Consider the following 16,500-nt stretch of genomic DNA (forward strand, 5'->3'; position numbering starts at 1 on the left):
GAGGGAGTGGGAACTGGGATTGGTATGTAAAATGATAAAAGATTATGTAAAAAAAGGAAGGAAGGAAGGAAGGAAGGAAGGAAGGAAGGAAGGAAGGAAGGAAGGAAGGAAGGAAAGATACTAAGAAACAGTCTTTACAGTTCTTGTGCAGCTAGCACGGTCTGCTGGAGCTTCACAGGAAGTGTTCAGCAAAGCAGTAGGTGTAAATATGTAATATGCATACAAATAATGCTACAAAAGACTGCACAATGACATAGGAAAATAACACTCTGGAAATCAGTAGGAAAAAAGCCCACAGTGGCATATAAAGATTCCAGTAACAAACACTCTAAGTTTAGTGACCTAATAATAAATTCAATGTCCTACAATAACCAGAGAAGATATATCGCTATAGTTATTCAGCAGAATGAATATTCAATTCAGGGAGTGTTGGTGAACAATATTTTTTCTTTGTGATACTAGGAACACACCCAGGACCTAAAGCATGGCACACAGACTAGGCTGCTTGACAAAAACATGTATATGCAGAGATGTCTAGAAGCAAATAATGAAAAATTTTAATCATGGCACTGAACCTAAGATATTATAAAAACCAAATATGAAAATGTTTTGCAATTAACAAGCAAAGACAATTATGCTTGCTTCAAATTTTTCAGAAATACTGCATTTTAATAATGCAAATTAAAAAAGAATCAAGAGTATACAAGTGACAGCCTACTAAGCAGCATTTAAAGGACAAGAAAACTCTAGATTTAATTAATTAGTTAAGAAATCAGCTGTAATTAAGAATAGTACCCATTTGAGAGATATTTATATGTACATTTTCAAAACAATGGAGTAAAACCAGGAGTCTGTAATTTTCTACAATGCCTTCTAAAGTTGGATCATTACTTTCCATTCTTTGACATGTTCTTTCCAGGATGAGTGAATGATACAGAGGGAAAGCGAGGATGATGTTTTTCCTGTCAGTGTAATTTGGATTTGGAGTCTCCCTCACAGGATCCTACTTTTACACTGCTTGCTCTCCAGCTTATGATGCTATTTGGAAAGCTGTGGAGGAGCTGGTAAGTGGTGGCCCTGGCTAGCAGACACAGGCCACAGCACAGCTCTGAATCAGACTTGGTTGGTTAAAAAGTATAAAGGTGTTGTAGAACTTATTTTAAGATGTGTTACATTTGTTTATGCTATGGAACATTTGTTTAATGATGCAAAAATGTGTTCCATTCTTTTATGTTTCATTTGTTTAACTCTGTGAAGCTGTGATTCTTTGCCTGTCTAAAACACCTGATGGTCTAATAAAGAGCTGAATGGCCAATAGCAAGACAGGAGCAAGGATAGGTGGGGCTGGCAGGCAGAGAGGATAAACAGAAGAAATCTGAGAGAAGGAGCAAGAGAACAAGGAGAGGAGGATGCTAGGGGACAGCCACCCAGCCACCTAGCCAGTCAGAGAGTAAGAATGAAAGTAAGATATACAGAAGAAAGAAAAATAAGAAAGTCCAGAGGCAAAAGATAGATGGGATATTTTAAGATAAGAAAAGATGGCTAGAAACAAGCCAAGTTAAGGCCGAGCTTTTATAAGTAATAAGACTCCACGTGTATTTATTTGGGAGCTGGGTGGCAGGACCCCGAAAAAAGCCAAAAGAGTAAAAAGAGTAAAAAAATATCCAACAACACAAAGACATTTATTTTATTCAAGAATGTGTATATTCTAATATATAGCCTATAAACATTTTTCTTTCTGTGGTGGTTTGAATATGAATGGTCACCATAGGCTCATAGATTTGAATGCCAGGGAGTGGCTCTACTAGTAGGTGTGGCCTTGTTGAAGGGAGTGTGTCACTGGGGGTGGGCTTTAAGGTTTCAAATGCTCAAGCCAGGCCCAGTGTTGCTTGCCCATCTGGATGAAAAACTCTCAGCTACCTTTCCAGCATCTGTCTGCCTGCATGTCACCATGTTTCCCACAATGACAATAATGGACTAAAACTCTGAAACTGCAAGCAAACCCTAATTAAATGTTTTCTTTTATAAGAGTTGCCATGGTCATGGTATCTCTTTACAAAAACAGAACATTGACTAAGTCTCTACCCCCCCCCCCAATTTGTTTGAGACATAGTCTTACTGTGTGGCATTGACTAGCTTGAAAATTGCTTTGCAGACCGGGTTGGCCTTGACCTCAGCGGTCTGCCTGCCTCTGCTGGTATTAAAGGTATGCACCACCATGCTCCACCTGAACAATACATATTCTTCTATATGTATGACAAATTTCTGAAGTTTAAAAATTTAGTGTTTCTAAGTTCCCAGAGAAATTAGTCCATTTTTTTTATTCATTTACAAATAAGCAGCACTAGTTCATGACCTTTGACCACCACTCTTAGTGTCATAAAAGGCAAGAAGATGCTTACCTCGTATTCTATACAAGGATCTGGAGAATCATCAGTACAATGAATGAATCTTTGGAGAGAAAAAAATGCAATTGAGTATTTTTTAATATGTTAGTTTATGCATTATAGACATGTTCATACTTAGTGTGAGAATCAGATTTCATAGAAAGTATCCAGAAACAAGAAACTAAGCAAATTCTGTCAACAGTTATTAAGTATTACTTAGTGTTATGTATTATGTCATCTCATTTAATCCTCAAAACAGCATGAAGAGTTCATATACTACTCATAACCTCCATTTTTCTGTCACTGAGTAAAGAAATTAAAATTCAAGGGCCCAAACTTCATAATAAGCTAGGACTATATACTACACAGGCTGCCCAGCTTCTCAGCAAAGGTAGGATGCCACTGTACACACTCTCAGTGTTTGTCCAGCTGCTGAGACACCAGATTGTAGACTGCTCTATGACCACGAGCTCTGCCAATGAGAGCCACACAAAGTGACCACACTCCTCCAATGGAGGTAGGATGATATCCATTATCCACCTTCGTGCTCACTCTGTGGATGAGTCAGCATGCTGACTACGGCTCCATGAACATTAACTTGGCCATTGACAGTCACACAAAGTGGTTGTCATTTCAAAAAATATTTGATAGAACAATTCAGCCGCCCACTACATACCCCACTCTAAGCATTGTTCCATGAACAATGATATATACCAGTATAAAACGTCCATCTGTGCCAAGCACTAGGTCAGGCACCAAAAGGACAAAAACACCTAGGACTCGGATGTCCTTTAAAAGGTGTAACAGAGAGAGCTAGCAGGTACACATAATTTCAGAACACTAGGGTGAATCAAATAAAACACTCTGGCATCACAAATGAAGAACCAACGGGCTGGCTGTCATGTGAGAGAAGGAGAGGAGGAAGTACGAAAAGAGCTTACCTGTAAGACAAAGGGAAATGTGTCAGGGCAGGAAGTGGAATGAGAAGGCAAAGAGCTACATGAGATTAGTATGGGTGGGGTGCGGAACACAAGGGGAAGCGCCGGTGATAAGGATGGGTGAAAATTTGGACAAGGAGTGTTGGTTAGATTTTTTTCACTTTGACACAAACTAGAGTCACCCAAGAAGAGGGAACCATATAGAGGACCTACCTCCACCAGATTGGCCTGTGGACATGTCTATGGGGCATTTTTTTAAATTGATGGTTGACAGGGGAGGGGCCAGCCCACTGTGGGCAGTGCTCTTGGGCAGGTGGTCCTGGGTTGTATAAGACAGCAAGCTGAACTAGCCACGGAGAGCAAGTCAGTAAACAGCACCCCTCCATGGTCTCTACTTCAGTTTCTGTCCTAGCTTCCTTTGACAATAACTGTAAGCAGTAAAATAAATCTTTTGCTCACCAAGTTGCTTTGAGTCTGTGTTTTATTACAGAAAAAAAAAAAAAAAAAGCAAGCTAAGACAAGGAGGAAACACAGATGATGTGGTCCCGGGGGGGGGGGGGGGTGGTGGGTGGTAGGGACTATAACGGAGATCATTGCATTTCAATGCATTAAAACTATCAGGATGGCTCAAAGTTTTACGGTTGTGAAGGAAAGACTAGCAATGTGAGGTAGACAGTGAGAAGGCTTACTACAACAGTCTCAGGAAGTGAGGAAAGGCTAAATGAGGCAATGGGAGGGGTGAGGGAGAAGAAAAGAGCACCATACAAAGCTATTGGGAGGGCCAAATCACTCTAACTTAGAGAGGGATTAAAAAAGAAGGAACAGGGCTGGAGAGATGGCTCAGTTGTTAAGAATGTATTGTTCTTGCAGAGGACCCAAGTTCAATTCCCAGCAGCCACACCAGTGGACTCTGTTTTTACAGGAGTGAACGTTCACATGTGCCAAGCACGGCTGGAAGCCTTTCACAGCTGCATCTCACTTAATCCTTGCAGTAAGAGCTGTGATTATTGTCTCCAATTATCTAAGCTATCAAGGCTCAGGAGGGTGAGGTAACAAGTGGGAAAGAAGCATTCAGTCACAAGCTGCACCACATCTCTAGGATGGAGATACTAGAACTCAGGTTAAGCCTAGTAGGCAGACAGAGAGGTATGCGTACACACACGTACACACACACACACACACACACACACACACACACACAATATACATACTGACAAGACTTTAGCCTAAAGAAGTACCAGTGTTGAAAAAGAAAAGAAGCCGGGTTGTAGTTGCACACGCCTTTAATTCCAGAACTCAGGAGTTCAAGACCAGCCTGGTCTACAAAGGGAGTTCCAGGACAGCCAGGGCTACACAGACAAACCCTGTCTCACAAAAGGTTCAAAAAGAAAGAAAAGAAAGAAGGAGGGAGGGAAGAACGAAGGGAGGAAGGGAAGGGAGGAAGGAAGGAGAAAAAAATTATTAATAAATCGTATCTCCACGAGAAAGTTGGGGAACCTGTTTTAGCATACTCTAGCACACAGTAGTGCTATCTGAAGACCTTATCTTCCCTTGAAAGCAAAAATTCCTTTCTTCAAGCTCATCTAAAGTATATTACCCTAAGGAGCTTTATTCCAACACTAGCTTTGAGTATATTTAAAATTTCTTAAGCAAAAATGAATCTTACAGGTAGTTTTATGTTAATCAAAATTGAGGCCATGAAATGTTGGGTTAATAAAAATTAATACAATTGTTTCAGTCTCTAAAAATAACCACCCATTCCTCACCAGGACCAGCAGTATGATAAGACTAAAAATATTAATAGAGTTCCTAGGTTTTGACACCTATGTAAGTAAGTACTCTGGATTAGAGTAACTATACAAATAAGAAAAGACAAGTAATCCAATGCATGTTAAGAAAACAGGAACTGCTTGGTGTAGCGGTGCATGCCTGGAATCCCATGACCCAGAAAGCTGAGGCTGGAGCACTACCATTAACTCTAGGCTAGCCTAGGCTACATAGTGAGTTCCAGGCCAGCCTGGGCTAACGTGTGTAAGAAAATAAAACTAAAAAGGGAAGAAAGGAAGACAGAGGAAAGGAAGAAGAGAGAGAATAAGGAAGGGAAAGAGGAAGGAAGGAAACAACAAAGGACCAGAGGTCAAAAAAAAAAATGCTGGCCAGTGGTGGCGCACACCTTTAATCCCAGCACTGAGGCAGAGGCAGGTGGATCTCAGTGAGTTTGAGACCAATCTGGTCTACAGAGTGAGTTCCAGGACAGTCAGGACTGTTATACAGAAAAACCCTATCTTGAAAATAAAAATCATAATCAAGACCATAGGTTCCATAATAAGTGCCTTAGCTTCTCTCTCTCTCTCTCTCTCTCTCTCTCTCTCTCTCTCTCTCTCTCTCTCTCTTTCTTTCATGGTTTTATGAGACAAGGTTTCTCTGTAGCTTTGGAGTCTGTCCTGCTGTCCTGGAACTAGCTCTAGTAGACTAGGCTGGCCTCGAACTCACAGAGATCCACCTACCCTGCCTCCCAAGTGCTGTGATTAAAGGCATGCACCACCACCACCTGGCCCTTAACTGCTTTTCTATTGTCAAGATAAACACCATGGCCAAGGCAACTTATAAAAGAAAGCATTTAATTTGGGGACCATGCTTCCCTAGGGTTAGAGTCCATGACCATCACTGCGGAGAGCATGGCAGCAGGCAGACAGGCATGGCAATAAACAATATCTGATAACTTACATCTTGATCCACAAGCACAGGGCAGGGAAAGAGACACTGGGAATGGTGTGAGCTTCTGAAACCTCAGAGCCCACCCCCAGCGACACCTCCTTTAACAATCCCACTCTTTTCCCAGCAGCTCACCAAGCGTGGACCAGGCACTGAGAGGTCACACAGCTTAGCCGTCAGACTCGCAAGTCTGACCCTCCACTCTAGTGCCAGGGCTGCAGGCAAGGACCACATCCAGCTTACATGTGGGTGCTGGGACTCACACTCAGGCCCACATGCCTGCACTTTACTGATCCACTGCCCCGACTCCACTTGTTAAAAATGCTTCTATAGTCTTACAAATACCAATTCAGAATCTTAGTCATCATATTACTACTTAAAAATAAATATACTTACATACATATTTACATTCTATCATCTTATAACATTATTTTTAGCTGGTTTAACATTTATGTAATTTTTAAAATGAGTAGTCTGAGAACATATGTGGTGCCGGAGGTTATTGCTGTAAGCTTTTTCTTACTGAGATGACTAACCAGATGGCCAAGTATGTTTATGAAAGGTGATGCTGAGCCATCTAGAGACTGAAGAGAAGTCAACAGGAGCCTGTCAGGAGCTCATCTCGAGCAGACATCAGGGACAACTGATCATAGTAAGACCTCTCTCTTCAGAAAAAACAAAAAAAAGTTGAAAAATTACAACATTGTGCTTCATACTAAACAAGGCCAAATTTTATGAAAAAAATAAATCATGGACAGAAAGACAAAGGACAAATTTTGAGCAAGGAGAAAATAATACATCAAAGTTTTGGTGGTATAGCTTTTCATGTTGTTCAGAAAGGCAAAACAATAGTGTTGGCATGTAGATACCATTTCTTTAGCATTTTCAACTATGGTAGAAAGGGAAAGAATAAAAAAAAAAGTGAAGTAAGGGTGATTAGATGGTTCATTAGGATTTTCATAGATCTTTTCTCCAAAGAGGCAAAATACTGTATTTAAAAATTAAACCACCTATGGTAGCTGGAATGAGATGTCCTCCATGGTTGCAGACATTGGAATACTTGGTCCCTAGCTGGTTGCACTGTTTGGGCCATTTAGGTGTGTCCTTGCCAAAGAAGTCTATCTCTAGAGGTGGGGCTAGGAGTGCCTGAGGTTCCAAAGACCCATTCCCAGTTAGCATTGTCTGCTTCTTGTTCATGGTTTAAGATGTGAGCTCTTAGCTGCTCCTGCCACATACCTTCCCTCTGACGTCAGACACTTACCCTCTGGAACCATAAGCCCAAATAAACTCTTTATTTAGTGTTTCATCATAACAAAAAATAACTAAGACACCAACACCATCTAAAGCACATACGCTGTCATCTAAATAAATACAACTGAAAAATGATAGTGGCACAGTTACGTCAAGTCCACTGATACACAAAACTTTACTCCTGAGACTACTGCTGAACTTCATTTGGGATTATAAACGTCTTATCAGCAGTTTTAGATGCCTATGATTATGATCACTTATTTAAAAATAAAAATTCCAACACAGCAGAAGCCAGCCAGCCCGCTCCCACCTCACCAGCTGGGCACCACTACAATGAACAAATATGCGATGGAGGGGTGGGAAAGAGAAGAACGAAGCGATGTGTGCACTGAGAGGCAGAACTGGAGCCAAGACTGTGGTGACAGGTGAGAGGGGGCTGAGGCTGACACTGGAACATGTCGTTTCCCAGTAGGGCCAACGGGGTGGTGTGCAGCAGCGTGGAGCTTATGCAGACACAGACTCAGTCCTCAAACACACTGCCAGGTTGTGGGATCACCCTGGCTCTGCTCATTGATGGAGGCCCAGGATGAGAAACAGTTCACTTTCTGGATTGGACCTCCTCGAAGGACCACTGTAGTCCATGATGCCCATAAAGGCCATGTTGGTCCATGCCTTAGGCCGTGATGAAGCCTGGCTGTATGAAGCCTATGCCGCTGACTGAAGCCTTGAAGATGTCCTCCAGCTTTACTGCCTCAGAGGGCCATGTTGAGTGACAATCGTTTAATCATGAAAAATGTACGTGGGCAAATGATGTAGCCAGCAAACATAACACAGATTCACTGTAAGTGTTATAACTCAACTTCCACTTTTTAAAGCATCTGATCTACAGTCATCAAGTAAAGACCAAGAAAAACAAAGCCAGAACTTAGAATTCTATAGGAAATTTTGCCTATGGCAGACCCTGGGTAGATGCTCCAGCTACTCCTGACTGGCAGCCTTGCTAAGAGCATCTGGATTGTACAGACTGTGATGCACCTGTGCTTCACAATCACCCCTTGCTGAGGAATAAGCCTTTACACTGTGTGAATATTTGTCACTGTGATTGGCTTAACAAAGAAGCTGACTGGCCAATAGCTGAACAGAATAAAGTTAGGTAGGAGAACTAGACAAGGAAAATGGTGGGAGGAAGAAAGTTGAAATCAGCAGTTGCCAGCCAGACTCAGAGGGAGCAGATGACTGTGCCATGTTTTTAAAGGTACCACCATGTAGCAGAATGTAAATAAGGAATATTGGTTAACTTAAAATATAAGAGCTAGTTGTAATGAGCCTGAGCTATTGGCTGAGCATTTATAATTAACATAAGCCTCAGTGTGTTTATCTGAGAGTGGTTTTGAGACAGGAAAACTCATCTCAGAACCTTTCATAAAACTTTTATCTTGAAAGTCCCCCAAAGTCCATGTGCTAAGTGAACTCAGCTCATTGTGTCCTGGAGAGATAGTGGAGCCTCTAGTATGTGGGGCCTACTGAAGGAGGGGGCAGGTAACTGGGAGTGTGCCCTTGATCTTAGGACCATGATCATTTCCTATCTTACTCTCTGTTTCCAGGCTGCCATAAAGTGAACAGGCCTCTTCTATCAGGCATTCCTGCTCTGATGCACTATGCTCTCACAGACCCAAAAGAAATGGGGTCAGCCAACCACAGGCGGAAACCTCTAAAATTGTGAATCAAAATAGAATTTTGTACTTTTTAAGTTGTTTAACTGAGGTATTCTGTCCATGACAAAAAGCTAACTAACACATCCTTTCTTCCAGGGATTCACAAATTGACTCATATAAGCAGCCCTCAAAGCATGAGCCTGGAACTGCCAGGAAACACGTTAGAAATAATACAGTCAGGGCAATAAACCCTGTGTGAGTAAACTATTTTCAATTGGCTTTTGCTAACTTTAAATATAGGGACGGGATAGAGAGCTCAGTAGTTAAGAGCACACATTGTTCTTACGAGGACCTGGATTAAGTTCTCAGAACCCACATCAGGCAACCCACAGCCACTTCCAATCCCACCTCCAAGGGATCTGATGTTCTTTTCTAGACTCTGTGGGCACCTGTACTCATCTGTATATACTCCATCACACAGACATATACACATAACTAAAACAATAAAATTAAAACTCAGAAACATCCTGATTATATCACAAATGTTTTTAGTCAAGGTAAGCCTCAAAATAGTGTAAACAATACAATTTCATTTTATGATACTGTAAAAGTTTGCACAGATCAACAATTATGTATTATAATAATCACTGATATCTCATTCTATTATATATTTCAATGGGAATTCTGAAAAGAATCTGTAACTGATAGTAACCAGCAGAGGAGTTTTGTTTTGTTTTTTTTCAAGACAGGGTTTCTCTGTGTTACAGTCCTAGATGTCCTGGAACTAGCTCTTGTAGACCAGGTTGGTCTCAAACTCACAGGGATCCGCCTACCTCTGCCTCTTGAGTGCTGGGATTAAAGGTGTGTGTCACCACCATCTGGCTAGCAGTGGCGTTTTGAACTACTGAACAAACTTAGACCTCAGCAAAGTAAAACACTGCATGATCTTGTTGAACCTAAAGAATTACACTCTTAGTATTTGAGAGCTTCTGAAAGACACTCTGACAAAAGCTCTTTTTATTTTTTCTATTTTGCAATGCTAGGACTCAAACCCAGGACCCCAAAATGCTAGGCAGATGCCCTACAGCTAGGCCACACTCTAGGCACAGATCTTCAGTGTTCATGAGTTTTACTAATAGAGACTTTGGTTACAATGACACATTCACTGTTAAGTACCTGGCTTACTGCTTTCTATGCTAGTGATTATCAACATTTCTAGGAATGCATCAGTGATGCCCAGCTAATGGGCTGGAGGCTGAGCATGCATCATTTGTTCCCTCAACATCCCAAATGATGATGGTGGAAGCATGGCCATTTGTGGGTGAGCACTCTAAACCCAAGGCCTCACAATGACTTTCTGATTTAACTTTTTCCTTAAAAGTCAAAAAGTACAAGGTGTAAAACATGACTGGTAATTTTACCATCCACTGGTGAATGTTGAAGCTGATTTTTAAAACCATCAGCTTCAAAATTAAAAGTAATGTGAAACTGTTTTGGAAAGGCCAAGGTGTCCTCACGTTCTCACTGCCATGAACACTAAAGGTCTGCAAAAGTCTGTATCTATTAATTAACAGATGCAAAGCAGTTTGAATGTAATGTAGTTCAAGATCCCTTTACTCAAAGCATTAGAAGTTGAAAACAAAAAAAGCTTTAAAATGAGGGGTGGGGGAGAGATGAAGCAATGACTTTCTTCTAACCAGAGGAACTTGCCAGGATACAAACAAATGTTGCTGCATTTATTAAAATGAAAACTGAGGGCCACCAACTCCCAGTAATACCTGCGCCAGCATGACCATAAAAGGTCGGCAACTGCATGTAAAACAATACATACGATATGTGGGTTCTTGTTGTTGCTATTTTTGTTTGTTTCGAGACAGGGTTTCTCTGTAGTTTTGGAGCCTGTCCTGAACTTGCTCTATAGACCAGACTGGCTTCGAACTCACAGAGATCTGCCTGTCTCTGCCTCCCGAGTGCTGGGATTAAAGGCGTGCATCACCATCACTCAGTCTGTTGTTATTTTTGCTCATTTCTATAAACCCAGAAATGAATGGCTATGGAACCACCTGGTTAACTCTCTCCCCTCTATATGTTAATTTTTTATGATGCTTGGGACTGAATGCAGGGCCTCATGCAAGCAAATCATATACGTAATGACTAAACCATGCCCTAAATTCCTTTTATGATAAACTGGGATACAAAACACTCATTGATGGCTACAACACATTGCTTTCTCTCATCAACACTATAATCACATACAGAGCCCAGGTATAACAGAGCTGACTGTGACTGTCATGCAGAGGACATGCCTAGTAATGCCAGGACTCCTTCAAAACAGGAGCTGAGGCTGAAGCAGAGTGAACTCCCAGAAGAGACTCTACTGCATGGTTAGGAAAAAGGGGTGTGCATGCACATGCAAACAGTCTATTTTTGCATCTTAAAGCAGAACTTACAGACTAGTTTAACTGAGATACTGGTGTTTAAAGATGACTAGGAAGGGATGTCAAGACTAGCTATTATCTGGTGATGAGACAAAGGAAGAGTGGGGTGCACACACACAGTGGTGGGTACTCTGTTGCCCTGCTATAATTAGCAGCAGCAGCCCAAGTCCTTTTTTTTTTTTTTCATTTGAGACAGGGTTTCTTTGTGTATCGCTGCCTGCCCTAGAACTCACTCTGTAGATTAGGCTGGCCTCAGACTCACAGAGATTCACCTGCCTCTGCTTCCCGAGAGCTGGGCTTAATTAAAAGTGTGCACCACCATCACCGGGCACTGCTTGAGTTCTTTAGACACACAATTACTATCAAGGAGACAGTAATTCTATTTAAAAAAAAATGCATCTTCAAGATTTACTTTAAGGATCTTTACTGCAGTGCTTTATAAAAGAAAAGAGGATTGCTCAAACACATCACGCTACCAGTGTTCAGTGGCAAATCATCAAGATCAGATAGAATAATGGTGAATGTAAGCATTTAAAGACACAGAAAGATGTCACTATGTGTTGGTAACATACCGTCACTATAAACTGCAAACACACCCCAGAGTAACATGAACAACTGGATCCCAATCTTCAAGTTGGGTTGAAGAACTGGCTGAGCAATTAAGAAAACTGGTTACTCTTCTAGAGGACCAAGGTTCAATTCCCATCACCCACATGACAATATACAATATCTATAACTCCAACTCCAGATCTGATGCCTTTTGGTCTCCAAAGGCACCGAGCTTGCATATGGCACACAGACATATATATGAGGAAAACATAAATACATAAAAGAAACAAACAAAAAAGTCCTAAATTAAAAAATGGTGCGGGAGAACTGTCTGTAATCTGTCAATCATATTTTAAATAAATGCTGATTGGCCAGACAAGAAGTAAAGGCGGAAAAACCAGACAGGAAGTAGAGGTGATTCAATGAGAAGCAGGGAGCTCCCTCCGCCATTCCTGCCCAGACTACTGAAGAAGCAACATGTGAGCTGAGAGCTGGAAAAGGTACTGAGCCACATGGCTAACATAGACAAGAATTATGGGTTACCATAAGATGTAAGAATTAGTTAATAAGAAGACTGAGCTAATTGGCCAATCAGTTTATAATCTTATGGAGTCCTGTGTGTGATTTTCTTTGTGGCTTGCCGGCTGTGGGGTACCGGGCGGGACAGAAACCTCAACAAGCCGGCCCCCTCATGTTACAAAAAAAGGGGGGGCAGGTGGGCTGGTAAGATGACTCAGGAAATAGAGGCAGTTGCTACCAAGTCTGACAACCTGAGTGTGACCCCTGAAATCCATGTGGTAAAGGGAGAGAACCAACTCCTGTAAGCTGTCTTCTAATCTCCACACGTGTTTAAGACTTGTGTACACACAGACACACAAAAAAAAATATAAGGAGACTTTAAGTAATCCTTACTAGACAAAGACAGGTATATACATTATTACATTATATCTATGAATCAAAAGAAATCTGGAAGTATATACAGCTAATTATGTAGTGAGCTCACCATGTTTTCCTGCTTTTTAGTCATCTGTAGTTACTAATTTTGTTCTTATAAGTATATTTAAATTTTATAATAGGAAAAATTACTAAAATGTTTTATCTATCTATCTATCTATCTATCTATCTATCTATCTATCTATACTGTGTTGCTAGTTAGGCATACCCATTGTAGCATTTGCTAAAAAAGAAAAAGAAAAAGAAAGGTCTGCTTTGAAAATACCACTTGAGGGCCACAAGTAGCTCATGATACAGAACTGTTAGAGTATAGCATTCGAGAGAGAATTTTATCAATAGGAAGCTACTCACGAACACTTACGGCTGTGTGAAGTCACGAGTGATGAAATCAGAACTCTTGAAGAGTAGGAAGATGTCACTGAGGGTGTTACACTTCAGAGAACTATTCATTGCTATCCAGTATGCATCCTAAATAATAAACATGTGTAAATTAAGACACATCCCACAGCTGCAGCTCAAGCACATAAATGAAGGCAACAGTGCACAGCACCTCAAGGGTTTAAAGAAAACAGCCAAGCAAATTTTAGTAGAACTGTCGGATATCAAACACACTTCTTAACAAAAAGAGCATGGCAAGAGCATGTCAAACTCAATTATGTACACTGAAGACCAAGATGGTTCAGTAGGTAAAGGCACGTCCCAAAATCTTTGATCACTGAAGTTCAATACCTGGGCCACACATGGGAGAAGAGGAGAAGTAAGTTCCACAAATTGTCCTCTGACCTTCAAGTGTGTATGCACAAGTACACCCACAAAACAAACAAACAAATACAACTTTTTAAAAAGAAGGGCAGTTATGCACACTGAGATAGTAGGATCCACACTTCTCAGCCCAGGGCCAGGTACTTTCCAGTGTTTTTCATGTTAAGATGGAAGGCGAGTAAATGAAGTCCACACATCAGCTAAAAGATCCAATGGTAAAGAAACAGCTACTGTCCAAAATAAAAGTCACCATTTCCATCCTTCCTGTTTGGGGAGAATGACAAACACCTGGAGCTGGTTGGCCAGCATAGTTGAGAGTCTATGTATTCAATCAGAAAGGAAGACAGTGGCTACGCTGGACATGCAAACAAAACATAAGGGAGCAAGGCTCAGTGCCGTGTGATTAAGTCACACTTCTATAGTCACAGGATAAAACACTCATTGAAAACACTGGGAGGAAGAGAAAAGGAAAAAAAAAACACTGATAGTTACCAAAACTATCCAATTATCCACACTACATAGAAGAAAACACTGGTGTATACAAGTCAATCAATAAAATCAATAAACAAATGGACAAATAAGGAATTTACAACCAAAAATAATCTTCCCATCTTAAGTGGAAACAAAGTAAAACATTACTCCTATAGAGATGAAAATCTGACTGGGAAACTAAAAATGAATTTAAAAACATCTACATGATGTCTTTATAATTTCTCCCAATGAAAAAGGCAGTAACTTCTGGTTAAAGGAAGAATACCTAGCATTTAATTCCACTAAGACATCAGTATTTACATTAAAAAAAACCACACAGTTGAATTAGGAAAAACAAAAGAATGCAACTACCAATTCCAAGGAAAGTAAAATATGGAATAAAAATACTAATAATCATAGTAAGTATACACCAGTGAGTACACGGTGTTTACAAAATGAAAGCCACTGGAAACACTCAATACTGGGAGAAACGGAAGGCACCCCCAAGAGTGAATACACACTTCCTGCCGCTGTGCACAAGCTCATGTGTGGGAGGGGTGTGTACTGAGACTAGAGGACAGCTTTCAAGGGTTGGATCTCTCCTGCCGTGTCGGTCCCACTGAGCTATCTCTCTGGTCCAGCATATTTATTAGTACTTTTCAACAGAGAAGATTTTGCTCAACCAAGAAAGTGACATTTTTAAAACTGCAGACTATTAAAATAAAGAAAATTCTAGCATAATTGGCAACACAAGGGATCAAACTGTCTTTTGGTAAAATGCATAGTATTTCACTGACCCAGGAAAGTACACACAGCAAAATCAAAAGAAGAAAACAGAGGAAAAAAGAAATAAACGCAAGAGCATTTTTTTCTAGAATTAGGAATATAACCAGATCTCCATGGGGATAGAAAATGAAATAAAGAGCAAAACAAACAAGCATTCAAATAAAAAGATTTTCTTCTGTGCACCTACCCTTGGGGCACTCCAGTTAAGCTTCGGGAAGACACTACCCCCCAAGGAATTGATAGCTTCCTGGACTTGAGTGTTGAATTCAGGAAACTCTGGTGCCTATAGAAACAGAGGACAAATCATGAAAAAGTCAGGATCACTAGAGACAAAGAAAATATGATCAATGTCTCAAGATTGTAGCTAGGGTATTAAAAACAGAATTCTTTAGAATACAAATTATTGTTCCTATTCGTCCACTCGACTAAATAAAATAAGCAAGAAAATAATTTTACCAGAAAGAGAAATAATCAGCTTCTCAAAGGGTACTTTCTAAAACAATCAAAGCTCATATCTCTGGAAATACAGATGTCTGTCACCAAGTACACGGTACAAGAGGAACAAATCACTTGTTCTTCTGAATACTTACATAATGCCAGCAACTAAAGCCAACTGAGCTGGCATATGCCCTGTAATCCCACCACTTGGCAAGCAGAGACAGGAATTAGGAGCTCAAGACCCTTGGCTAAGGAAGTTCAAGGCCAGCTGGAGCTAAGGGGATGGGGCGATAAAGCAGTATAAAGTGTGCTCTGCACAGCAAGCATAAGGACTTCAGTTTAAACCCCAGTACAAAGGCCAGGCGTGGCTGCCCATGTCTGTAACCCCAGCATGGGGAGGGCAGAGACAAGCGGATTGTAAGGGCTCACTGGTGAACCAGCCTCACTGAAATGGCAAGCTAAAAGGTTATTGAGAGACCCTGTTTAGAGGCAATGAGAGGAAGGGCGACAGAGGACAACACCCAGTATCTTCCTCTGGCCTCCATGGACACACACACAAATGGACTAAGGAGAACTGGTATTTTTCAAGAGAAGAGATTGGGGTGGGGTGGACATACACTCCAGTTCTCAGAAATATTACCCAATACTTAACAGGCCATTTGTGGGAAAGGGCCAGTGAAAATGAAAAATACATGATATGACAAAATGTACCTAAACACTACTATTTACAGACAAGTTTTTATTTATTTATTTATTTATAAAAATTTCCACTTCCTCCCCTCCTCCCAATGCCCTCCTACTCCCCCCACTCCCTCTCCCCCTCCCTCTCCAGTCCTAAGAGCAGTCAGGGTTTCCTGCCCTGTGGGAAGTCCAAGGTCCTCCCCACTCCATCCAGGTCTAGGAAGGTGAGCATCCAAACAGACTAGGCTCCCACAAGGCCAGTCCATGCAGTACAATCAAAACTTAGTGCCATTGTCCTTGGCTTCTCAGTCAGCCCTCATTGACAGCCACATTCAGAGAGTCTAGTTTGATCACATGCTCCATCACTCCCAGTTCAGCTGGCCTTGGTGAGCTCTCATTAGATCAGTCCCATTGTCTCAGTGGGTGGACGCACCCCGAGCACCCCTCGCGGTCCTGACTTCCTCGCTCATGTTCC

The 16,500-nt window shown here is 41.2% G+C and overlaps 1 protein-coding gene across 1 annotated transcript in view; it reads right to left on the minus strand.

Moving 5' to 3' along the window:
- Cdc123 (cell division cycle 123) overlaps nucleotides 1–16,500 on the minus strand; it is a 47,613-nt gene that overhangs the window by 17,412 nt on the left and 13,701 nt on the right. Inside the window, exons 5-7 of the mRNA XM_048461256.3 lie at nucleotides 15,094–15,189; nucleotides 13,249–13,355; nucleotides 2,403–2,451 (exon numbers count right to left, since the gene is read on the minus strand). Coding sequence (XP_048317213.1) covers nucleotides 2,403–2,451; nucleotides 13,249–13,355; nucleotides 15,094–15,189 — 252 coding nt within the window. The remainder of the gene's footprint in view (nucleotides 1–2,402; nucleotides 2,452–13,248; nucleotides 13,356–15,093; nucleotides 15,190–16,500) is intronic.

This window comes from Myodes glareolus, chromosome 14 (genome assembly GCF_982192425.1).
Source record: "Myodes glareolus chromosome 14, mMyoGla1.1, whole genome shotgun sequence".
Classification (NCBI taxonomy): Eukaryota; Metazoa; Chordata; class Mammalia; order Rodentia; family Cricetidae; genus Myodes; species Myodes glareolus.